This window comes from Pteronotus mesoamericanus, unplaced genomic scaffold (genome assembly GCF_021234165.1).
Source record: "Pteronotus mesoamericanus isolate MK-2021 breed Mesoamerican mustached bat unplaced genomic scaffold, CSHL_Meso_final scaffold_54, whole genome shotgun sequence".
NCBI lineage: Eukaryota > Metazoa > Chordata > Mammalia > Chiroptera > Mormoopidae > Pteronotus > Pteronotus mesoamericanus.
Window position 1 is genome coordinate 29853667 of NW_026555321.1, and position 24920 is coordinate 29878586.

The 24920-nt window shown below is 41.4% G+C and overlaps 2 protein-coding genes across 3 annotated transcripts in view; one reads left to right on the top strand and one right to left on the bottom strand.

The window, feature by feature from the left end:
* MKRN2 (makorin ring finger protein 2) overlaps positions 1–15142 on the bottom strand; it is a 53284-nt gene extending 38142 nt beyond the window's left edge. Inside the window, exon 1 of the mRNA XM_054595808.1 lies at positions 15022–15142. Within this exon, the coding sequence (XP_054451783.1) occupies positions 15022–15047 (26 nt within the window). The 5' untranslated portion in view covers positions 15048–15142. The remainder of the gene's footprint in view (positions 1–15021) is intronic.
* A 3549-nt stretch (positions 15143–18691) lies between these two features.
* On the top strand, positions 18692–24920 carry MKRN2OS (MKRN2 opposite strand). Of its 2 annotated transcripts, XM_054594988.1 has the most exons (4): positions 18692–18943; positions 21953–22002; positions 23454–23616; positions 24646–24920. In XM_054594988.1, the coding sequence occupies exons 1-4, from the start codon at positions 18726–18728 to the stop codon at positions 24884–24886; spliced, it is 672 nt and encodes a 223-aa protein (XP_054450963.1). In that variant the 5' UTR covers positions 18692–18725; the 3' UTR covers positions 24887–24920. The 2 variants fall into 2 exon arrangements, with proteins under 2 accessions (XP_054450963.1, XP_054450964.1); XM_054594989.1 differs by lacking the exon at positions 21953–22002 and having other exon boundaries at positions 18886–18943.

Sequence of the window (24920 nt, forward strand, 5' to 3'; positions counted from 1 at the left end):
TCTGCCTGGGTGTTTTTTTCTACGTTGCTTTTCAAATCAGTGATTCAGTCCTCTGCTTCATCTAACCTACCGTTTACTCCTTCCAGTGTATTATTTATTTCAGATATTGCATTCTTTGTTTCTAACTGGTCCTTTTTTATGGTCTATTTTTTTTTCATGTTGTTGAGTATCCTTATAAATATTACTATAAATTCTGTATGATAAATTTCTTGTCTCCATTTCACCTAGTTCTTCTAGAGAATTACCTTGTTCTCTCATTTGGGGTCTGTTTCTTTATATTTTTCTCCTCTTTCCATTTCTGCTTTTTACTTTTTATCTTAGCTGTTAAACTAATCAAAGCTTAAGTTCTACAGGGTGGGGCAGGGTAATTCCTGTGGGTGTTGCTGTTCCTCCCCTCACGCTGATGCCATTTGGAGTGGAGTGCTCTGCCTGAGAAAGATGGCTTCTGCAGTGTGGGAAATGACTCAGCACAGGGATACTGATGACTCCTCCTTGAGTTTTCTCCCTGGAACCACCAGCCCCAGACTTTCCTCAAGTCCACTCTGCCGTCCCTCTGCCAGAGTCTAGGGTAAGTGGCTGCTAACAAAATTTTGTGCATTGGCCCTTTAAGAGGCTCTCTGCATCTCCAGCTATCCCTCCCTGGCAAACAGAAACCCTGCTGCTTTTCACAGCTAGATGTTATCTGGGTTCCATTCCAGCTCTGGTACTCTAGGCTGGGGAGCCTGCCTTGGGGTTTAGATCGCGCACTTCTCAGGGGAATCTCCGTGGCTGCTGAAATATCCCTCCAGAACTTCAGCTGCCACCTTCCAGCCATCTCTCGCCGCCTCTGCACTCCCTAACAGTCTTGTTGTGGTGAAGTGGTTTTTTTCTCTCTTTCCTTGGTTATAAGGCTTCTCTCCAGCTAGTATTCAGTTGGTCATTCACGATGATTTCTCTACAATATAGTTGCAGTTCCAAATTGGTCCTGGGCGGAAGTTAGTGTAGCTTCCACTTAACTTCTCTGCCATCTGGGATGTATACTTTTTATTCATACATTTGATCTTTCTTTCTTTAAAAAACCCCTTTAACATTTCTTGTAATACAGATTTAATGGTGATTACCTCTTTTAGTTTTTTGAGTTGTTGTTTTTGTCTGGGAAGCTCTTTATTGCTCCTTTGATTCGAAATGGTAACATTGCTAGGTAAAGTAGTCTTGGTTGCAGGTCCTTGCTTTCATCACTTTGAATATTTCTTGCCAGTCCCTTCTGGACTGAAAAGTTTCTGTTGAGAAGTTAGCTGCTAGTCTTATGGGAGCTCCCTTGTAGGTAACTAACTGCTTTTCTCTTGCTACTTTTAAGATTCTTTGTTTGTCTTGAACCTCTGCATTTTAATTTTGATGTGTTGGTGTGGGCCTCTTTGAGTCTATGTTGTTTGAGGCTCTCTGCACTTCCTGGACTTGTATGTCTGTGTCCTTTACCAAGTTAGAAAAGCTTTCAATCATTATTTCTTCAAATAAGTTTTGAGTCCCTTGCCTTGTATCCTTTCCCTTTGGTACCATTATGATGTGAATGTTATTCCACTTGATATTGTTCCAGAGGTCCTGTAAACTAGTCTCACTTTTTAAAATTACTTTTTCTTTTTGCTGTTCTGATTGGGCATTTTATCTTTTGTTCAAGTTCTTATTGAGTTAATCTGTTCTTCCTCTAAGTTTATTGAGCATCCTTTTAACTAGTGTTTTGAATTTTGTATCTGGTAGACTGCTTGTCTCTGTTTCATGGAGTTCTTTTTCTGGAATTTTGTTCTGTTCTTTTATTTGGAACATGATTTTTGTTTGTTTTCTCATTGTGGCAGACTCCCTGTGTTTCTATCATGTAGATCTGTGTCTCCCAGTCTTGCCAGAGTGGCTTTACATACTGGATGTCCTGTGGGGCCCAGTAGTGCGGTCTCCTTGTTCACTTGAGCCTGGTGCTCCATCGGTACCCCTGCTGTGGGTGTGCGTACAGTCATGTTGTAGTTGAGCCTTGATTGCTGTTGGTATGTCTGTGGGTGTGGTTGATCCTAAGCCTCACTGGCTCTGAGAGCTGGCCTTGACTACAGCAGATAAGCTTTTAGCCCCTGGACCGATCCCATGGATCTGGAGTAACTCTAGCTGGTTCTTTTGCCAGCCAAGTCTGCCATTCAGGTGTTTCATTTGTGGAGCTCATTGGTTGGTGCCCTGGTGTGGTATGAAGCTGGCCACTTGGGGTGTTGGTTCTGGAGCCTCTTGGGAGGGGCTCCAGTGCAGGCCACGGGCAGCTGCCACTTTTGTTTGGCTTGAAGGCACTTGGGAGAGGTTACATTACAAACTGCTGCCAGCTGCCACTTGTGCCATGCTTTGGTCCCTTTGGCAGGCACTGATGTGAGCTGAGGCTCTTCTTGAAAGGGACCAAGCCCAGAGTGGATCTGCTTTGGGCTGGCAGGTAGTGTATGGGTTCTTGACTGTTTGCAGGGAAGATTTCACAATACAAGTACAGATTAATTTGAGGATATGTTTATTAAAGCTGGGGCCAGATAAACAATAAATGGCTTAGGACAGAGAAAGCAACAGGAGAGAGCCTGGGTGGTGCTCTGCTTTGGCCCTCTAGGAATATTACAGGGGAAAAAACAAAGTGAGCTCTGCTGGGCTGCATGGACTCACTGAGAAGCAGAAGTCAAAGCGACAGAAGTGAGCCAAAGCAGGGCTGCTGTTAGCTCACCAAAAGTCAGAGAAAAGAGGGGCTTGGAGCCAGGTGTAGGGAGTTAGCTTGGAACAAGCTTCTGTGCCCAGCGAGCCTCTGGTCGCACAGCACATGGGAACTCTAAAGAGTTTAGGAGAGAATTTTGGCCAAGATGGAGGTGTAGGTAGATAGATTCACCTTGCTTCATTGCACAACCAAAAGAAGGACAACAAATTTAAAGACAAAAAATAATCCAGAACAGCCCGAAAATCAAACTGTGTGGAAGTCCGACAACCAAGGAGCTAAAAAAAGAAACATTCATCCAGACCAGTAGGAGGGTGGAGACAGGCAGTGGGGGCAGAGAGGTTGCGAGGAAAGGAGGTGTGTGAGGACCAGACAGGCAAGGCAGCGGCCGGAGGACTGGGCAGCCCCACATTGGCATGCAGATAAACTGGGAGGAACAGAGGGGGGAGTGAGACAGACCACCCAATCCAGGGTTCCAGTGCGGGAAAAGAAAGCCTCAAAAACCTTTGGCTGTAAAAACTTGTGGGGTATGTGACATCAGGAGAAACTCCCAGCCTCACAGGAGAGTTCATTGGAGAGACCCACGGGTTCCTAGGCAGTACACAAACCCACCCACCTGAGACTCAGCCCCAGGAGGGCCCAATTTGCTTGTGGGTAGCGGGGGAAGTGACTGAAAGCCGGCCGAGGGCCAAGCAAGAGGCATTGTTCCCTCTCAGACCCCTCTCCCACATACAGCGTGACAACTCAGCGACCTAGGTGGCCCTGCCCTGGTGAATACCTAAGGCTCTGCCCCTTCCAATGTAACAGGCATGCTGAGACAAAGAACTAAGGCCCAAATGAAAGGACAGATCAAAGCTCCAAAAATAGAACTAAGCAGTGAACAGATAGCCAACCTATCAGATGCACAGTTCAAAACACTGGTAATCTGGATGCTCCCTGAATTGGCTGAATACGGTCGTAAAATGGAGGAAAAAGCGAAGGTTATGTAAAGTGAAATAAAGATATACAGGGAACCAACAGTAAAGGGAAGGAAACTGGGACTCAAATCAACAATTGGGAGCAGAAGGAAGAGATATTCAACCAGAACAGAATGAAGAAACAAGAATTCAAAAACATGAGGAGAGGCTTAGGAACCACTGGGACATCTTTAAACGCTCCAATATCCGAATCATAGGAGTGCCAGAAGGAGAAGAGGAAGAGCAAGAAATTGAAAACTTATCTGGAAAAATAATGAAGGAGACCTTCCCCAACATGGCCAAGGAAATAGACTTCCAGGAGATCCAGGAAGCTCACAGAGTCCCAAGAAGTTGGACCCAAGGAAGCACACACCAAGGCACATCATAATTAAGTTACCCAAGATTAAAGATAAGGAGAGAATCTTAAAAGCAGCAAGAGAAAAGGAGACAGTTGCCTGCAAAGGAGTTCCCATAAGACTATCAGCTGATTTCTCCAAAGAAACCTTACAAGCGAGAAGGGGCTGGCAAGAAGTTTTCAAAGTCATGAAAGACAAGGGCCTACATCCAAGATTACTCCATCCAGCAAAGCTGTCATTTAGAATGGAAGGGCAGATAAAGTACTTCGCAGATAAAGTCAAGTTAAAGCAGTTCATCATCACCAAGCCCTTATTATATGAAATGTTAAAGGGACTTATCTGAGGAAAAGATCAAAAACTGTGAACAGTAAAACAGAGGGGAGAGGGAGGGGGGAAGAATGGGAGAAAAGGTACAGGGGCTAAGCAACATCAATAGCAGGTGCAAAATAGGCAGAGGGAGGTTAAGAGTAGTATAGGAAATGGAGATGCCAAAGAACTTATACGTATGACCCATGGACATAAACTAAGGGAAGCGGGGGCAAATGCTGGGCAGAGGGGTGGTGCAGGAGGGAAGGGGGAAAAAAGGGGAGAAAAATAAGGGACAACTGTAATAGCATAATCAATAAAGTATATATTTAAAAAATAATAAATATTTTTTAAAAAGATCAGAGTAGATATAAACAAAAATCTAAAAATACATAAACATAATCAAGCTGGTTCTTTGAAAAGATAAATAGAATTGATCAACCTTGAGCCACACTCATCAAGAAAGAAAGAGGGCCAAAATAAATTTAGAAAAGGCAAAGTGACAACCAACACTGCAGAAATACAAAGGATTACAAGAAAATACTATTAAGAGTTATATATCAACAAATTTGACAACATGTAAGAACTGGAGAAATTCCTAGATATACAAAATTATCCAAGACTATATCAGGAATAAATAGAAAATCTGAATAGACCAATAACTATAAAAGAAATCAAATCATCCATCAAAAAACTCCCAACAAACAAAAGTCCTGGACCACATGGCTTCACAAATGAATTTTACCAAACATTCCAAGAATAATCACTATCTATCCTTCTTAAACTATTCCAAAAAATAGAAGAGGAGGGAAGGTTTCCAAATTTATTCTGTAAGGCCAGTATTACTCTGATACCAAAACTAGATGAAGACACTGCAATAAAAGAGAAAATTATAGGTCAATTTCCCTGATCAGTAACAGATGTAAAAACCCTCAACAAAATAAACCAAATTCAGCAATACATTTAGAAAAAAAACCAGACACCATGACCAAGTGAAGTTTATTCTTGGTTGCAAGATTGGTTCAGTATCTGCAAGTCAATGCAATACACCATATAACAAATGAAGGTCAAAAACCGATACAAAAAAAGCATTTGACAAAACCCAATATATATTTATGATAAAAACTCTCAGCAAAGTGGAGATAGAACAAACATATCTCCAACATAATAAAAGCTGTATATAACAAACCCATAGCTAACATCATAATCAGCAGTTAAAAGCTGAAATGCCCTGACTGGTGTGGCTCAATGGGTTGAGCGCCAAATTATGAACTGAAAGGTTGCTGGCTGGATTCCCAATCAGGGCACATGCCTGCGTTGAGGGCCAGGTCCCTTTTTGGGAGCGTGTGAGATGCATCCAATCACACATCGATATTTCTCTCCCTTTCTTTTTCCCTCCATTGCCCTCTCTCTAAAAAGTAAATAAATAAAATCTTAAAAAAGAAGCTGAAAACTTTCCTTTAGATCAGGAACAAGACAAGGATATCCACTTTTACCACTCTTATGCAACACAGAATTGAGGTCCTAGCCACACCTATTAGACAAAAACAAAAAATATAAATAAAAGGCATCCAAGCGGAAAAGAAGAAAAAATGCTATTATTTGCAAATAATGATACTATATAGAGAACCCTAAAGAGTCCACCAAAAAACCCAATAAGTGAATCCAGTAAAAAAGCAGGATACAAAATTAGTATTCTGAAATTGGTTCTATTTTTTTGTACATAAATAACGAACTACCAGAGAGACATTTAAAAAACAATTCCATTTAAAATTGTATCAAAAAGAATAGACTACCTAGGAATAAATTTAACCAACTAGGTAAAAGATCTGCAATTGGAAAACTCTAAGAAGTTAGGGAAACCGAAGAAGATACAGATAAATGGAAGGACATATGTGATCATGGATGGGAAAAAATAGCATCATTAAAACGTCCTTACTACCTAAAACAATCTACAGATTCAATGCAATCCCTATCAAAATACTAATGGCATCTTTCACAGAAGTAGAACAATTAATCCTAAAATTCATATGGAACCACAAAAGATGCCAAATAACCAATGCAATGTATCATGCTATTTGACTTCGAACTATATTTCAAGGCTATAGTAACCAAAATAGCATGGAACTGACATAAAAACAGACACATAGATCAATGGAACACGATAAACAGCACATAAATAAACCCATGCCTATACGGTCAAATCTTTGACAAAAAAGGCAAGTATATACAATGGGGGTAAAGACAGTCTCTTCATAAATATTATTGGAAAAGCTGAACAGAGACATGCAAAAAATGAAACCAGACCACTTTCTTACATCATATACAAGAATAAACCCAAAATGATTAAAGACTTAAATGTAAGGTCTAAAACCATAAAGCTAAAAGAGAACATAGGCAGTAATCTCTTTGACATTTTTCTTAGCAATACAGGGGTGGGCAAAAGTAGGTTTGCACTCGTGAGTACAAAACACACAGTATATTCCTGTACTGTTATTTATTAATTATTGTATTATTTTCTAAAAAACCTGTAAACCTATTTTCCATATGAATAACTGTAAACCTACTTTTGCCCACCCTTGTATTTTTTTGGATATATCCTCCAGGCAAGGGAAACTGAAGAAGGAAGGAAGGAAGGAAGGAAAGGAGGGAGGGAGGGAGGGAGGGGACTATACCAAACCAAAAAGGTTTTGCACAGCACAGAAAGCCGTCAACACAATGAAAAGAAACCTACTGAATGGGAGAAGATATTTGTCAATAAGACATCCAATAGGGTGTTAGTAATCAAAATTTGTAGAGAACTCATACAACTCAACACCAAAAATAAAATAAAATAAATAATCCAATTAAAAAATGAGCAGAGGACCTCAAAGATACTTTGTCAAAGAGGACAAAAAGATGATTATGGACATATGAAAAGATGCTCAACATCACTAGCCATCAGGGAAATGCAAATTAAAAAAAAAACCACAATGACATATCACCTCATACCTCTCAGAATGGCTATCATCAATCGATCATCAAATTAACAGTGGTGACAAGAATGAGAAGACAAGGGAACCCTTGGGCACTGTTGATGGGATCTCAAATTGGTGCAGCCACTACAGAAAATGGTATGAAGGTTCCTCAAAAATATAGCACTGGCTGGTGTGGCTCAGTGGACTGAGTGCCAGCCTGCAAACCAAAAGGTTTCAGGGTCAATTCCCAGTCAGGGCACACGGCTGGGTTGTGAGCCAGGTCCCCAGGTCGGGGTATGAGAGACAACCAATAGATGTATCTCTCACACATTGACGTTTTCTCTCCCTTCCTCCCTCCCTTCCACTTTCTCTAAAAAGTAAATAAAATCTTAAAAAAAAACTTAAAAAAATTAAAAATATAACTACCACATGACCCAACAATTCCACTTGTGGGTATTTAGCTGAAAAAACCCAAACACTACTTTGAAAGACATATGTACCCCTTTATTCACTGCAGCATTATATACAATAGCCAAGATATGGAAGCAACCTAAGTGTCCATCAATAGGCGAATAGATAAAGAAGATTGGTACATACATACAATTGACTACTACTCAGCCATAAAAAAAAAACTTGACACCTGCAACAACATGGACAAACCTAGAGGGTATTATGCTAAGTGAAATACGTCAAACAGGGAAAGACAAATACCATATAATTTCATATGTGGAATGTAAAAAATAAAATGAACAAACAAAACCCATAGATACAGAAAACAAACTGATGGTCACCAGATGGAAGGCAGTGGAGGAATGGGTGAAGGGATTAAGAATTACAGAAAAGCAACTATAAAAATAGTCCTGGGGATGTAAGGTACAGCATAGGGAATATAGTCAATAATATTGTAATAACTATGTATAGCGTCAGATGGCTACTAGACTTAATCAGGTTCATTGCTCATATAAGGTATATAAATATCTAATTATTATGCTGTATGTCAACTGTAACTGAAAAAATTAAAACAAAAATAACTTGAGGTACTTTACTAAAAAGGCCGTTATTCACAATACTGATTTTAGGTGTGCAGAAAATAGTTAACACGTAAAGTCTGAGCCTGCTACCCTTAGAAGGAAATGCTTGCAAGGCTGGCCCCTGCCTAACATCTGGAATTTGGCTGGTAAACAGTTCTCAAAAGTGATATCAAATTTCCCTAAGTGATAAGACTGGCTACTGTGTCTTAACTGCACAATGTGGTTTATGCTAAACATCTGCTTTCCTTCTGGAAGTCTAGAATTTTGGTAGATGCTAAGTAGAGAGTGATCAGCTTGGGCAATGAATCTCAAATGGTTTCCCAAGACATATGTTGCTGCATTTTTGTTGCTGGGGGCAAAGCATGCTGTGTGATCTTTTATCCAAGGGAGTAAAAGGTAGGAAGCCAGCACATGGGTTCCTCCAGATGCTGCCTGTTTGTTTTTCCCTTGTGATCCAGCGACGACTCCTTACTCTGTCACTGTAATAAACCTTAGCCCTGAGTACAAATACATTCTGAGTCAGTCCTGTGGGTCTTTCTAGCTAATCTCTGGATGCAGCGGTGGGGAGTCCTGAACCAAGTGTATTACCCTTCTAAAGTCTTATAATTCTTTCTGGAAAATGCTACTCAAAATCAAGACTGCAATGCTATTTCAATCATCCTCAAATATGGTAATCTTTGATCTTAAAAGGTATAAAAGTTAAAAAAAAATCAGTGCCAAGAGCCAAGTCTGAATGACAAATATTGATTTTAAGTGTGCAGAAAATGGTTAGCACAGCAGGTACCAGGATTAGTAACCTCATGAATACTGGAAGAGGTAGGCTCAAAGTGGCTATATAAACAGTACCACAGAAGTGTGAACTAACGAATACTTCATTAATGGTTTCTATTGGAGAAGCCAGACAAGATTTCCTGAAAAAAACTAGGGTAGGAGATGACCAGAAGTCCTCTACCAGATACTATTTGTTAACCAGGCATCTAAGGGGAAAGGATTTTAGCATTGGTTGTACAATGATTCCTTTTACAGTTCTATCACCACACCCCATAAGTCATATTTGGAAATTTTGTCTTTCAAATTGCATTCACTAATTACCTTTCCCATTAATAAAACAAATATTTAACCATCAACCAGAGCTTCTAGTTAGAATTGCCACTTATAAACTGGTGACTTTGTGCAAGCCATTTCACTTCTGTAAGCGACTGAGCTCAAATTTAAAGAGGTTCAGAAATAACTTCTAGGCCACCATCACTACCTTTAACAAAGGTGAGTGCGAAACCAGTGTTATTAAGAGGTGAAGCCAGCCCAGTCTTATTTCTGTAGCATATGTCACCATTTCCACTCCCCACAAAGAAACACAAAACTACCTTGAGCACATCCTGCTTCACCTTTGGGGCATTTTTGTCAACCACTTATAGCCATCCTGCCCCATCTATGTTGTACTAAACATAATCCAGGCCTCTTTCATAATTATACTTTGGAGTCAATTTCCAACTGTCTACCCTTCCTAATGGTCACACCACTCATCCTTTATATCTTCCACAGAGACATAAATTGGGGCAGGAGATGGGGGACAGGTAGTATGAGGGCTGGGAAGTACATAGCTGGAAACTCAAAAAAAAAGTAGGGAGAATCTTTCTGGGGGACACTCCAGTAACTGTTTCAGATAGTATGGCTATTGTATGACTCAAAGGGTATCAGGTCACTACTAGCCACAGAACTGCCTGCAGCTGTAGCTGTTGCTGGAAAAAAACCCCCAAAAACCAAAAACCAAAAGACAGAATCAATCTGGTTTCTTGCAGGCCTTCCAGTGTTGCCTGTCTTGAGCAAAAGACTTCTGCAAATCATCCCCAAGTATATGGGTAATTTGCATTGTCCCTGTCACCTTCCTTTACATTTTTCTACATATTTTCCCAGGCTTAAAATTTCTGGCTGTACTGTTGCTAACTACAGATTCATCAAGGGGGGAAAGTGAGCTAATGCTAGGCATGGTAGTAGGTTTGATGCCCTAGGGCAGGGATGAAGTATAGTGTAGTGGTTAAGTGAAGACTTTAAAAGTCAGACAGCTTGCTATGTAAACTTGAGCGTTTATTTAAATCTCCAAGCCTTAGTTTCCCCATCTGTAATATGATTATAATATTTGGACTTCATAGATTTCTGTGATAGATTACTGTGAGGTTTAGCTGAGACAATGGATGTAACTGTTTAGCTTAACACATTGTAAATGCTCTAAGATGGTTTGTTGTTATTTAATGTCTTAGCCAACCCTGCTGGTTAGGCATTACCATCCTCTTTTTACAGATGAGAAAACTGTGGCATAGGTGGTTATCAGGATCGAATCCAGTACTGCCCAACTCTGGAGCTCAAGTTCTTCCTACCACTCACTGGACAAGATGCCCCATGTGACTTTCAAAAGAATCAAAACTCCAGGATTCACTCTCAGAAAACTGAAATTCTAGGTCTTTTACCAGTAATAAGACAAAGAAACTTGAGGACAAAAAAAGCTATAGTAAAGGCCTGCTTCAGTGCTTTGAAAACAGATTGGAAGACATAAATTGTTAGGAAGGCAAATCAGCAAACCCGATCCCCATGGTATTCTGGATAGAGCGCCAGGCAAAGGAATCGGAGAGCTGACTAACAAAACTGTGAGCCACCATTCTTGCCATTCCAGATGATAAACATATAGGGTGTCTTTGTCATTAAGTTTGGAAATTCTAGCAGTTCACATTTACCTCTTGGAGAGATACAGTGTATATTAGAATGCGAGTGTAATGGGGTGCTGAGCTGGAGGTACCCCAAAATGGAGACAACCCCCATAGCTATCACTTGGGGGGATAAGGGAAGTGGAGCAAGGCCACTGAGAGCGACTTTGCATATTTGAAGAAGTTGGCCAGTGTTTTAATAACATTAAAAAGCTGTGCCTGTACTTGGAGCCAGGGAGACGGACATGACTCCAACCTGCGATGTAGCCGGAGAGGCTTCCTGCGCCTCCAAGAGCAGCTTGGAGGCAGCTTCAGCGTCACAGAGCCATGCTTGGCCTGACTAAAGATGGCAGCTCAGAAAGATAAGAAACCAGACTATTGATAGGTGGAACACAGTGTGGGAGAAGTAAAAAATGGGGTTATGTAGGAAAATTCACGCTGGGATTTAAACACAGGCATGGCAGCCATGCTGGGGGCTTTTTTTTTTTTTTTTTTTTTTTTTTTAAGCCATGTGGTTTGGGAGCAAATAGGGGGCTCTTTTGACCACATGGCTTAAAAAGCAGGAAAGCTGGATGTAGCAACCGTGCCAGAGCTCTCTCTTGGCCACACGGTTTGAAAGGATGCAAAAGGATTCCCCCGCTCACCATAAGGATGCAGTTTTGAATTAAGAACAGGAGCCTTGCTGAGCTATGGACTTCTCCTGAGATACGGTACCCTTGACTGGCCTGGTTTGGCAAGGGGAAGCAGGACTGTAAACATGTGTTTGTGTGTATTTTAAAGGGACTTTAGAATTTAATGGCTCCATCCTGCCATTTCTCTAAATGTGTCTAACTTTTGAGTAAATAGTTCCTTTCCTTTTTACCAAACTCTGGCATTGAAAGCCACAGTTCCTATGGGTGGTGAGCAAAAAGAACCAAGAGTAACAAGACCCTCAGGGGTGGGGTGGGGTGGGGTGGGGTGGGGTGGGGAGCGGAACAGTATCAGGTAACAGTATCAGGTGCCCAACCGAGGAGGATAATTGGGGAGGATAATTGCCCGTGTCAGACCAACCCCTTCAGGTGTGGGAAAGTAAGAAGACCCCAGGGGTGGGAGGGGGCATGTTTTCTGTAACAGGAGCAAAACTAACACTGTCCTGCTGCCATTCAAAGTAAGTATGTTTATCACATTTCACAGTCAGAAACACAAACCACAAAACACCTTGCACCCTCAAATAAGCCAAAGAAAACTGTTTCGGTTTGGTCCCCTCAATAAATCATACTTTGAACATTTCCTGTAAGTTCTATTGTCTGGAGATGAGATTTTAGTGAATAAGACCTGGCTAGTGTGGCTCAGTGAACTGAGTGCCAGTCTTCCAACCAAAGGGTCACTGGTTGGATTCTTACTCAGGGCACATGCCTGGGTTGCGGGCCAGGTGTCCAGTAGGGGATGAACAAGAGGCAACCAAACACTGATGTTTCTCTCCGTCTCTTTCTCCTTCCTTTCCTCTCTCTCTAAAAATAAATAAGTAAAATCTTAAAAAAAAGAAAAAAAGAAAAAAAGACTTTAATGAATAAGGTAATAAATTGAGAAAAGTTCTTCCACCATGAACATACTAATGTAAACTTGGTATTCTTGGTAAATCAGTTTGTACTTACACAGAAGTGATCCCTTCTGAACATTCCAACCCTCTCAGTTTATATGCAACATCCTGCAGGACACCCCTGTTCGGGGAACACAGATTAAAGCTTTCAGGTCAGGCCATCTCCTGGTGCAGAAGGATGCTGATTTTAAGTTCTTGTTCTCGCAATTTAGATGTGAAGTCTGGAGCAAGTCTCAAGTCTTTCTGAGCATAAGATATCCATATATGTGAAACTGGATACTAAATAGACTTGAGATTCAATTATAAAGCGTTATATAAATGTACACTGTGTTGTGGACTCATTTTAGGAGCAGTAGCCAGAATCTGCTACAGTCTACAATGGCTAAGAAATTGCTCCAACAGGGCCCTGGCTGGTGTGGCTCAGCTGGCTGGAGCGTCCTCCAGTGACCAAAAGGTCACAAGTTTGATTCCTGGTCAGCGAATATACCTAGGTTGTGGCTTCTGTCTCTTATTGAGGTGTGTATGAGAGGCAACCAGTTGATTGATATTTCTCTCTCACAATGATGTTTCTCCCCCCCCCCCCCCCGCCCTAAAATCAATGAGCATGTCATTGGGTGAGGATAAAATAAATAAATGAAAATAAATAAAAATGAGGTGATTTAAAAAAAATTTTTATTGTATTTCTTTCCATTACCATTTAACCCCCTTATACTTTCCTCCCCGCCCCCGAAGGTGATTTTGTTTTTTACAAAGAAATTGTTCCAAGAGGGGTGTATAAATACAAAATGAAGCCACTTTAAAATAGTGCCACAGCTACCATCCCAGAGGAACTGCCTTACCTGTCTTATGCCTCAAGCCTTGTAATGTTAAAGCAGGGCAAAATAATCTTTACAGGGCCTAAAGCAACACTGCCTCCCAACAAACAGTTTGCAAGGATAACAAGAAAGCAGATATGACTACGTATTTAAAATTTAAAACACTTTAAAACTAGCACTGCTAGCTTATCTGCATCAATAGAAATGCCTTCTTTTTATAGATGTAATTGCTCCCCTTCTCTTTCTCCTACATACCCCTTGTCTTTGTTTCACAACTGAAACATTATTTGGGGTTCTGCCTGAATCAGTGCTTCCTAATGGCAACTCTTTTTTTTAAATCTGAAATAAATGCTTACTGCCCCTCACTCTGAAAGGGCTTTCAATTTTAGGTTAATAGGGGAAACTTTATACAAATAAGAATAAATACATCTTCACAAAAGATTTTCTAGTACCAGTCTTTCTTATAAACACCAAGTGCTAATTTCTGACAACTGCTTAACGTAAGTCACATGGGCCTTGGATAAAAATTGATCGAACAGTAATATACACTACTGCTAACAGAAAACTTTTTACATAGTCACAATACTGAAGAGAAGTAACAAAATAAATGATGCTTAAATAAACTATTACATAATCAAACTTTTTTTTAAAGCAATGTTTCCCAGACAGATTTTACTGAAACCAATTATTAAAATAAAATTTGTACTTTCCCGGTATCAGTTCAGTAAGACCATGATCCCAATACAGGTAAGCCACAAGCTTACCAAGGAATAAGGGTGTTACACAACCAAACTATTTTTATTTCACAGGAGCAGTCAGCGTAGTCACCCGGTTCTGAATCCTCTACAACCATCCATCCATTACTGTTGTATTTCTCACGTAAAGTGGTATCTCAGCAAAGTAAGAGTATCACTTAACCTCTTTCAGTTTGTTTCCTGCACTGTAAAACGAGAATTACATATGCCTAATTGTGTTACTGTGAAGTCTAGAGACGATAAATATAAATGGCTTGGAAATACGCGGAGCACTTTAACTTTCGGTAAATCCTACCTGCCGTTATTATTCTCCTCAAAACAACGCTTACTTGCTTATTCTAAGTTTAGGTTACACTGGAGTTCTTCAAACTCTTAGGAAATTAAGGCCGCTTTCGGGCCTCAGCTTCTTTGAGGCCCTTATCACCGATTAAAAACCTACTCCTGCGTCGCATCCCCGTTTGTAAACGTCCTTTTAGTGTACCCTTACTCAACTCCAAACCTCCTTTTCCAGCTCATCTCTAAGTACCAAGAGCCCTTCTCCAAGGGCCCCAGCACCCTGCACGACCCTGGCTAGCAAGTCTTCCCAACACACAGGGGCCACACTTGAACTTGCGGCAACAGCCCCCGCTCTGGCCTCATCCAGGGTCTCGGCCACGAAATACGGCCGCACACCGCCGGGTCCCCGGCTCCGGTCGCAGCGCTAGCTCCACCTTGAAAAAGCCGGACCGCGAAGCTGAACCACCTTCCACGAATCCGCTCCAGCCTCAGTTTCCCTGGCGGTAGCACTGGTGCGCACCGGTCGCCCAGAGGCCTGGGGAAAGGCCACAAGTGGGCCGGCGCTCCCGTACCCCTCAGAGCCGCACACTAACCTGCAAGTAACCTGCTTGGTGCTCATGGTGGTAGGGCTAAAGGGCCGTGGTCCAGCCGCCGCGTCCTGCTCCCACCACCGCCTCCCGCTCTCTCCGCCTCCGCGTTGCCTGGGCCCTGCCCCTCCTCGGCGAACGCGTCACGCCGGCGCACACCGCCCCCTCCCGTGTGGCACCTTTGTAGCCCCGACTGGAAACCTCACTGCCGTCACAATTGGTTCCGCCCCGGAGTCGAGGTGGGGCCGACCCCCAAATCCCCGCACTCCTTGTTTCGTTTTCAAGCCTCGTGGTCAGGGCCTAGTGTACCACCCTAGTTCTGCCAGTTTTAAACCTCGTGCCTGCCAACTGTTAGTTCCTACGGGTCAGCCGATCTTCAAGAGCATTGCTTAGCGACCTCTCGCGTCTCTAGGATCACTTCACCTGAGGTGAAGTGGACAGCTCCAGCCTGTCCTCTGCGCATCTTAATCCCAAATACTCCTCCCTAGGCCCCTTTCTCGGGCCCTGTCTCAACTGTCCCTGCCAGAACTCACCTCCCAAGTAAGGAATTCTTTAGTCCTCTCCCAATTGCTCCTTTTACAAAATCTCTACTCCCATCCCAGCTTTCAGCCATTTTCTTTCCAGGCATTCCTCTGCTGTTTGTTTTCCATTTCCTATGGTGGAAACGAAAAAATCTATTCTTGACACTTTCCTCTGGTTCTCTATATATCCTGCAGATCCTACTCTCCAATGCATCCTCTTGTCTACATTTCTACCTTCACGGTTTCAGTCTAAACAACCATCACTCCTTGCCTGGGCCCATGCAATGGCCTCAGCTGCTCTTCTGGCTTCTGCCCTCTTCTAATCCGTTGTTACACAAAACCTATTTTTAAAACGTGAATCGGATCATGTCATTACCTCCTTTAACCTTTTCCATGGTTTCTCATTGCTTTTTATTGTAAAAAATCTTTTTAAAATTTTTACGCATTAAAATATAACAGAGTATAGTAAATTGCACAGAACATACGTATACTCATGAAATCATCACCCAAATGAAAGATCATTATCAATACCCCAGAGGACTCCCTTATGCCCCTTCCCAGTGTCTCCCAAAAATAACTGTTATTCTTACCTCTCTCATCACAAATTAAATTGTTCTTGACCTTGATATAAATGAAATAATTTAGTATGTACTCTTTTGTCTGCCTTCTTTTGACCAACATTATATCTGTGAGATCTATTCATGTTGTAAGAACAATGTGTAGCTGTCAGTGTTGATCTCTACATGTTATAAGAACTGTAAAAATATTGTCTTCCTGTGAATGAGCACAGTATATACTTGCAATTAGAACTTCCAAAATTTCAGAAATTTAGGAAATACATTGGAAAATTTGTAGTTTTCAGTGTATAGGCCTTTGACAACTTTTATTAGAAGCATTCCTGGATAGCTAGATGGATTTTTGGATGCTATTTTAAAAGATTTTTTAAAAATGTCCTAATTGTTGCTTGTTCCATGATAAGTTCGTGTATTAATTCTAATGGTTTGTTTGTTGATTGTTTTGGATTTTCTGCATACACAATCATGCCATCAGCAAATAATGACAGTTTTAACTTCATTTTCAATCTCTATATCCTTTATTTCTTTTTCTTGTAGTGCACTGCTGAGAACCTTCAGTGTAACTTTAAATAGAAATGGTAATAGTAGATATCCTAGTCTTGTTCCTGAATTCAAAGAAATTTTTTTGTATTTCACCATTAGTTAAAATGTTAGCACTAGTTTGAAGCTATCCACTATCAAGTTAAGGAAGTTTCTTTCTCAAGTTTAAATTCTGTTTTCCATTTACCGCTTTATCCTATATTCTGTTAGTTAGTTGAATTGTATTACTGATTTTTTAATGTTAAGTCAACCTTGAATTCCTAAGATATAGCCCATTTGGCATGATTATTATTCTTTCTATAAATCATTACATTCTATTTGTTAATATTGTGTTTAGGATTTCCGCATCCTTGTTCATAACAGATAGTGGTCTATAGTGTACCTTCCTTGTAATATCTGTGTCAGGTTTTGTTATCTGAGATACACATGAGTTTAGGAGTCTTCCTGCTTTTCTATTCTCTGGAAAAGTCTGGGTAATGTAGGTATTGATTTTTTCCTAAATATTTGGAAAAATTTACCACTGAAGCCATCTCTGTGCAGTTATTTTGGCTTTGTTCATTTTCTGCATTATATGTGTGATTTTATCTTTACTATTTCTGCTCTTTACTATCTCTTTTTGCTTTTTTTTAGTTCAAATTATTCTTGTTTTCTCACTTATTTAAATAGAAATTTAAATCACTAATGTTCAAGTATTCTTCTTTTTTACATATTTAAAGATATAATTTCCCCCATAATAAGCCCTGTTTAGTTGTATGCCCCCAAGTTTTTATGTCATTACCATTGGATTTGAAATATTTTCTAATTTCCATTCTTTGAGCTATAAGTTATTTAGAAATATGCTGCTTAATTCCTAAACTACTGAGGATTTTCTTGTTAGCTTTTTCTTGCTGATTTTTAAAAATTTCTAGTGTAATCACACTGTGGCATTGTCTGTTCTTTTAATTTGGTCAGCATTTGATTTATATATTGTGAAGCTATATTTTTAGATTCAAATAAATTTAAGATAGCTCTCTTCTGTTTTGTCAACACATTATGACAAGAAATGTCCCAGTTTATGCTAGTTGCCATGTGATTCTGGACAGTGTTGTATCAGTGATACCCTCTATTCATCTCACTATTGTGCACATAATATACTATGTAAAGACATGTGTACAAAAAATACTTTGAAGAATGCTAGTTGTTTACTGCCATCAGGGTACTGTTTTCAGGGCAAGAATGTGTTGACCCCAGACAATGCTTTGCATATGAAAGATGTTTCTGAGGGTGCTAGTTCAAAAAGGAAATGTCTAGATTTTTTTTCTTCTATTAAAGTTTATTTTGTCTGATAATGATATAATTTCATCAGCTTTCTTTTAGGTATATTTTCGACCTTTTATTTTCAACTTACCTGGTGTTTTTATATTTAATCTGTATCGCTTGTAAATGGCATATAATTGATTGATTTTAAAATAGTCTCAGAACCCCTCACACCCTCTCCCAGTTAGTAACCCCAACCTGGGGTAATCACCTTCTTTATTTTCACTGTGCTGTTAATTTTTTATTAGCAAGATTACGTCTACAATATAACACATTAAAAGGGAATACCCTCAAAAGAAGGATTTACTTATTCAAAACCAAAACGATATAACCTTTCCTAGAAACACAAAAATATGTGCAGATCCCTAATTTCAAGGAGCTCACAGACTTATGACTAATTAAAGAACAGAGATCTGGTAGAAACATGAATCCAGCGCTGCCAGAGCAAGGGAACGCTGAGGGAAGCGGAGAAAGATTTCACAGAAACGCAGAACTTTTAAGGATGAGTAGGAGCTGGCTGCCAACAGTTGCAAACTATACAGTCTAGAAAAAAACTGTCAGCAAGCACAAATGAAAAGGAAAATGAAAGCTCTTTAGGACACTAATTTACGGGGTGGCCTGGTTACTGGTTAATTCTACCCGGTTTGGCTTCCGAGGCCGTCAATCAGAATGACGTCATTGCTGATCGGGTTACTCCGGCTGCATGAATTTGCTACCTGGGAAATCAGAAAAAGGAAGTGGGAAAACCGCCCTTGTTTGCTCCCAGGAGGGGAAAGCCATGCAATGCGCAGAGACTGGAAAGCCTATAATTAAATTCAGTCACTGTAGGAAATACATCTACAGCTTCAGTGTGCCGCGATGCTGCCCCCTCTGCCGGCAGGACGTGGGCTCGAGGAAACTGGAGGAAGCACCTGTTAGCATCTCCAATCCGTTTACCAATGGGCATCAAGAAAAATGTTCGTTTCTCCTCAAACCAACTCAAGGGACGTTTCTTAGGTACAGTGTTTCTAAGTGTTACCTTGAATTGTGCAAACTTTTCTTTCTGTGTTGTAGTAACTAAAATCTGCAGTGTGAATGAGCTGTGGTGGATAATTCCAGTATTTTAGCATTAAATTGTAAAATACAGGACTGCTTGTTTTAAGAGTAGATGGTGTGCATACTTTTCTGGAATAAGTGCAAGCATATATGAAGGTGAAACCTACTTACACGGCCTTTTTTAAAAAAAAGATTTTATTCGTTTTTAGAGGGGGAAGAAGGGAGAAACAGAGGGAGAGAAACGTTCATGGGTTGCATCTTTTATGTACCCTCACCAGGTCCGTACCCTGCAACCCAAGCATGTGCCCTGAACTGAACTGAATGGTGACCTTTTGCTTTGCAGGAAGATGCCCAAACAACTGAGCCACACTGCTCAATTCTATACACTTCTTATAGAATTTTAAGAGAAAAAAATCCATAAGGACTTTTTTGCCCATAGATTTTGAGGCTAATTGGAAAAATGACCCAGCAGCTAATCTTATCAAAATAATGCTTTTATTGTTAGTTTGTCATTTCTGTTAAAACCAGGTACAATGTACAGATCCTGAAGAACAGCCACTTATAGACTATTTTGCATGGAGGTGAATTGAAGACTAGAGCTGGTTTAATTGTAGATGCCATTTTACTTTAAGATTTCAGAAATCAAAAGAAAGGATTGTGTCTCCTTAGAGTCCTTGTGGCATTTACAAATGGAATTGTGACTGGCCTTGCACAAGCTTGGCCTGGCTTGTAAGAGAGCAGGGATGGTACCAAATGATAGCATGTGCTTTGGGAAGCGTGTCCAGCCACATCGTCCATGCTGAAAACTCCTTACCTCCTTGAAATCCACCCTCCACTCTCTCATGCCCTCAGGAGTGCCTGGGATGAGAAAATTAAAGTTGACGATTCACTTCCTGCTAACTAACTTCTTTAATCGATCTCTGTCCCTATGAGACTGAAACAAACTAGTGTGTAAAAGGTACTGCACCAAACTATTTTATAAGAGCCTCTCGTTCATGCTAACTTGAAGTCATTAACTGGATGGATTCTAAAAGCTTTTGAATAAAGTCTTTAAAATTTGGAATTCATTTGCCATAACATGGTTCATTCAACAAATCCTTACTGAGCAGCTCTCTGTGGGAAACTCCAGGGATGTCACAGCGAACAGGCCACAGCCCTACATTCAAGAAATGACCCATGACAGGCTTACAGGTTAGCCCTTAGTAAGATGCACTTATTCTGTGACGTGGTGGTGATACTGACGGACCTGGCTTCTCTGGGCATCAGCAGAAGGGAGGTGGTGGTGTTGGAACAAGTCAGGTATGTTTTGGCATCCTCCCACCCCCTTAACCCTTCAGGTAGGATCTGCAGAGTCCTTAAGTAACCCCCTGCCCAAAAGACTCTCTAAGGCCAAGTTCTAAACTATTTCCTTCCTCCTCATCCAACTTCTAAACCCTCAGGATTGACTCCCACAATTCACTTTGAGACAATTTCACCTACTTTATAAAAGAGAGCCAGCAGCCACCCAAAGGAACCACTGAGGCTCTGAGCTCCCTCAGGGCTGCCACATGGTTGTGCAGGCTGTGGACTGCACAAAGGCACCTGGCCAAGGTGGTGGTGACTGCAGACACTCAATCTGCATTCCACTTACCAAGCCAAGCACCTGGGCAGAGCTGCATCTGCAGGAAGAAGGGGACCCTTTTAAAAATTTGTACAAGGCTGTCATATAGGAGAGGGATGGCCCCGCCCCCACCCCATCACAGGCACCTGCAGCATTCTATGTTTTTTTTCTCTTCATAGCACATACTAATTAACAGCTTGCGGAACTGAAGCTAAAAAGTCTCCTCTGAAGTGAGAAAACTCCAAGGGCAGAAACCTCAGTCTTATTTCCTGTGGCACTAGCCTTTCACTTCAAACAACAGGCCCATAGTTGATACTGGATAAATATCTGTTGCAAGACTGAGGAATAACTGAAGGACAGGAGGGAGTCTGGGAGGAAATGCCTAGGATTTAGGCAGGAAACCAAGTGCAGCCATGTGCTCAGGGAGATGCAGCATGGTCATGAGCCACCCAAGACTCCAGTCCCCCAGGGTCTCCAAATACTCAAAAGCGGCTCCAACAAGATGACCTGGGGAAGGGGAGGCGAGATTGCTCTGAAGAAGGTGGGGCAGCCATTTGTGTCCTTGGTCATTTTAAAACCTGCAATTGCTTGCTTTCATGAGGAACCAAACATCCAGACCTGTGCTCTGGTAAAGGAGCTTAATCACTTAAAAAGAACCTCAGATTTATTCAACACCTCTATGTGGCAGGCACTCAATAGACATTTTATTCTTACAATCAACTCATTAGGAAGCCTATGATATTCCCATTTTATATGTGAGGAAACAGATCAGAGAGAATAAGTGACTTGCCTGAAGTCCCACGGTTGGTAAGTGATGGCCTGGGACTGTTTATGAAGTTTAAATTATATGGACTTATACATCCAATACCCAGTCTCGGGTAAATAATAATTCAAGAAAACAAAGGCTGTCCAAGAGAAGTGGGTGTGGCACAGGCTACCAGACCAAAATGGGCTGTGTTAGTTTTGAAGACAGATGTCTACTGAGATGCATTCGGGATCCTCTCACCCACATCTGCCTAAGGAACAGCCTGTCACCTCACATAAAAGGAAAGAATAGGAGCTCCTTCAACAAATGACCACTGGGTGGGCACCTCTGCCAGGCATTACGCTGACTTTCTGCTTTGAGCAGGGCTGGCCTTCTAGCACACTCACCTTTAGTACTGGGGGCGGGCGGAGGGGCAACTAAATCCAGATGGAGGGCAGGGGGAAATTTTAGATTTCAAATGCAGTCTTGGCCTAACCAGCTTTGAAACAGGGCTTTCACTAACCTGGACAGTGATGGCAAGTCTGGCACCAGCCAAGAGAGGAGGCCCATTACTCTCCAAGTGCCAACACTTCGTGCCAGACATATGCAATATTCTTTCTTTCAGGGAGTATGATGGAAGGTCTGATCTTCATGTTGGAATAACCAACACACATGGTGAGTGCATTTTCATTTTTATTTTTTAGCTTAAAAAGTACCCAAAGTACCCAGAGGAAAGCAGTATTTCTAAAGAAAAAGTGATCATGCAGCATTTAAATTGTAATTCCTTTGGGCCCGGGGTTCTCCTGCTGCACCGATGAGATGAGAAGAGCTACCCACCCCCTCCCCCCACCCAAATGAGAAACAGTTGACTTTATAGCAAAGTATTACTAACAATACTAAGTATTTGAAATGTCTTGAATGTTTTCTCAGCCAAGAGTGATAGAAGCCTTTTACGTTTTTGTTGGTATTTTTAAAAGTTAGAAACAGAGCCTGGGACAGATAGTTCAGTTGTTTAGAGCCAAGGTTGTGTGTTTGACCCCCGAACAGGGCATATACAAAAATCAACCAATAAATGCATACATATATGGAACAACAACAAAAAAAATCAATGTTTCTCTCTCTAAAATCAATACATTTTTTTTTAAAGAGGAAAAAACAGATTTCTGGAGATTGAGTTGCCCAGGACCTCATCTTGTATGGCAATCAGAATCTGGACCTACACCCTCTGCTCCCCAAACCTATACTCACTCAGCCTACTGCCATTGGGTCCTCACACTCCAGGGTCTCCAGGGGTTAGGCAGGAATCTCAGGGACAAGTCAGGGGGTACAACACCCGAGTGGGTGGTGGGGCATATCGTGGTTTGCTTTAAAAAAAACGGTAATTAAAAAGAAGTGAAGCATGTTTAAATAAAAGTTCCTTTGGCCAGATTTAGCTCTGAGGGGCATGGAGTCTGCAACCCCTGAACCCAGGACATCCTTGTCTACAGGAAAAGGGCCCTGGTTAGCCACTTGCTTGAAGCTGTAGGCCTGGGACTGGTGGGCAAGGCCAGCCAGGTGAGGCTTTCCTCACCCCGCAGAGGCAGGAGAAACTGGCACTGTGACCAGAAACCTAGGACTGGGTTTTTGAACTCAAGAGTTACTCACATGAGAAGTAAAACTTACCATCAATCTCATCACTGGAAATTTATTGCTGATTTAAGGAAACGAGATAGGCCCATTTGTAAATACAGAACTTCAACGAAAATATTTGGAGATGATTATCCTGGTGCCTATTGTCTCCATGTCTGGGTGACTTCAGAGTGTTGAAGAGCAGGTAGAACAAGTGGGTTTCCCTGAAGAAATTGCTTTGCAGAGAGCAGGGGAGGATGGGCTCTATAGCCAATCCTTAACTCTAGGGAGGATCCTCTCTAAATCTCCTAGGTGGATGCCTCTTGAACTTGATGATCCTTGAGGAAGGAGGTTCTAGAGTCTCTAATGCCCTATCGCTAACTGGCAATAATCAGAAAGTGCAACCTCAGTTTCTGATATGTAAAGTTACCATGTGACTAGTGTCATTTTCTGACATCCCCTTTTCACAGAGGTGCATTTCCCCTCAAGCTTCTGCACAACTCTGGTCTTGGTTGCAGGAGTTGTCTATAATTACACCATGCATGGTGTCCAGCGCGATGAAGCAGGCTGGGAACAGAGTGTAAGCATCCCATTACTGCAGCCCGGCATGTTTGGACTGATGGACCAGTGGAACAAGTACCTGGAAGACTTCTCCACCACAGGGGCCTGGCTGCCCCACAGGTACAGGGCTGCACAGGCCACCTGCTCCCTGGCCCTCATTTGCCATGCAAATATGATCTCAGCTCACAGAGGACTCTAAGCTGCATTTAGTTGAGCCCATACCAAGATAATAGTATGCCTGTAATAATTTAAGCAAGGGTTGATGTACTTTGGGGTTTCTGAAGAGGTAAGCCAGCATACATTACACAAAGAATCAGAGCATTTCAAGAATGGAAAGGACCAAAATTTAGGACTCTGGTTATATTAGTTATTCAACTAAGTATTTTTACATATTTAACTTTTAAAAATATCATGTACAGCAAAAGCCGTATTATATTCCCTAAAACAAAAAAGTTTTAGCCCTGGCTGGTGTGGATCAGTGGCCTGGGCATCATCCCATATACCAAAACCAGCTGGATTCTTGGTCAGGCCGCATGCCTGGGATGAGGGCCCCAGGTTTGGGGGTGTGTGAGAGCCAACCTATTGATGTTCCTCTCACACATCTATGTTTCTTTCCCTCTCTTTATCCCTTCCTTCGCCTCTCTCTAAAAAAAAATAAATAAAATCTTTAAAATTTTTTTTAAAAAGTGATATTCAAAATTTATAAACATATTAAGCTCTTTTTTGGTTTTAGCAACTGTGAAGTTGATTTCTCAATTCCTTGCTCACTTAACACTTTAGATATACAATGTACTTGTCTATTTAAACTCTTGTCAGGCTACCCTTGAAATAAGTTTAAACACTGTGGAATGTCCTAACATTTAAGATATGAAATTCTACTTAAAGAATCTAGGATTTCAGTGAAAGTAAATCCCCAAATTTGGGGTTTATATGCACTTTTAACTCACCACTCTGACATTTAGCTGAGTCCCATCTTTACTTAAGTTGTAAGCAGAAATAGTCCAACATACCAAGTGTTCCTGCACATGTTGGGCCCAGCTTGCTGAGTAAGCCCAATTTCCCTTATGAAAGGCCTTCAGCAGCTTCTCAGCCTGTTCCTGAGCAGCTTTTAAAGCTTAGTCTTCTCTTCTCCATGCCCTTGTTTTGAAGGTATGAAGAAGACTGCCACAACTGCTACAGTTACACCCTCACATTCATTAACTGCATTCTGACCACAGAAGGCAAGGAGCAACTGGACAAGAATGAGTTCACAGAGAAATTCGTGGTCCCAAGGACAAGGAAGGCTTCCAAGTACATCACACTCTACCGGGTGATAGAAGAACATGGCTTCTATGTGATTGACCACACGGATCAAGAGCCAAGCCCTCCTCCAGGAAGTGGTTTCTGCTGAGTGTGCTGTATAAGGGAAGGGACAGGACATTCGG

Bases quoted from the DNA above. Each gene is read 5' to 3' on its own strand.
- MKRN2OS (XM_054594988.1), top strand. From the start codon at position 18,726: ATGCAATGCGCAGAGACTGGAAAGCCTATAATTAAATTCAGTCACTGT. The intron at 18,944-21,952 runs GTACAGTGTTTC...TCTTTCTTTCAG, and splicing joins ACTCAAGGGACGTTTCTTAG to GGAGTATGATGGAAGGTCTG. The intron at 23,617-24,645 runs GTACAGGGCTGC...CTTGTTTTGAAG, and splicing joins GGGGCCTGGCTGCCCCACAG to GTATGAAGAAGACTGCCACA.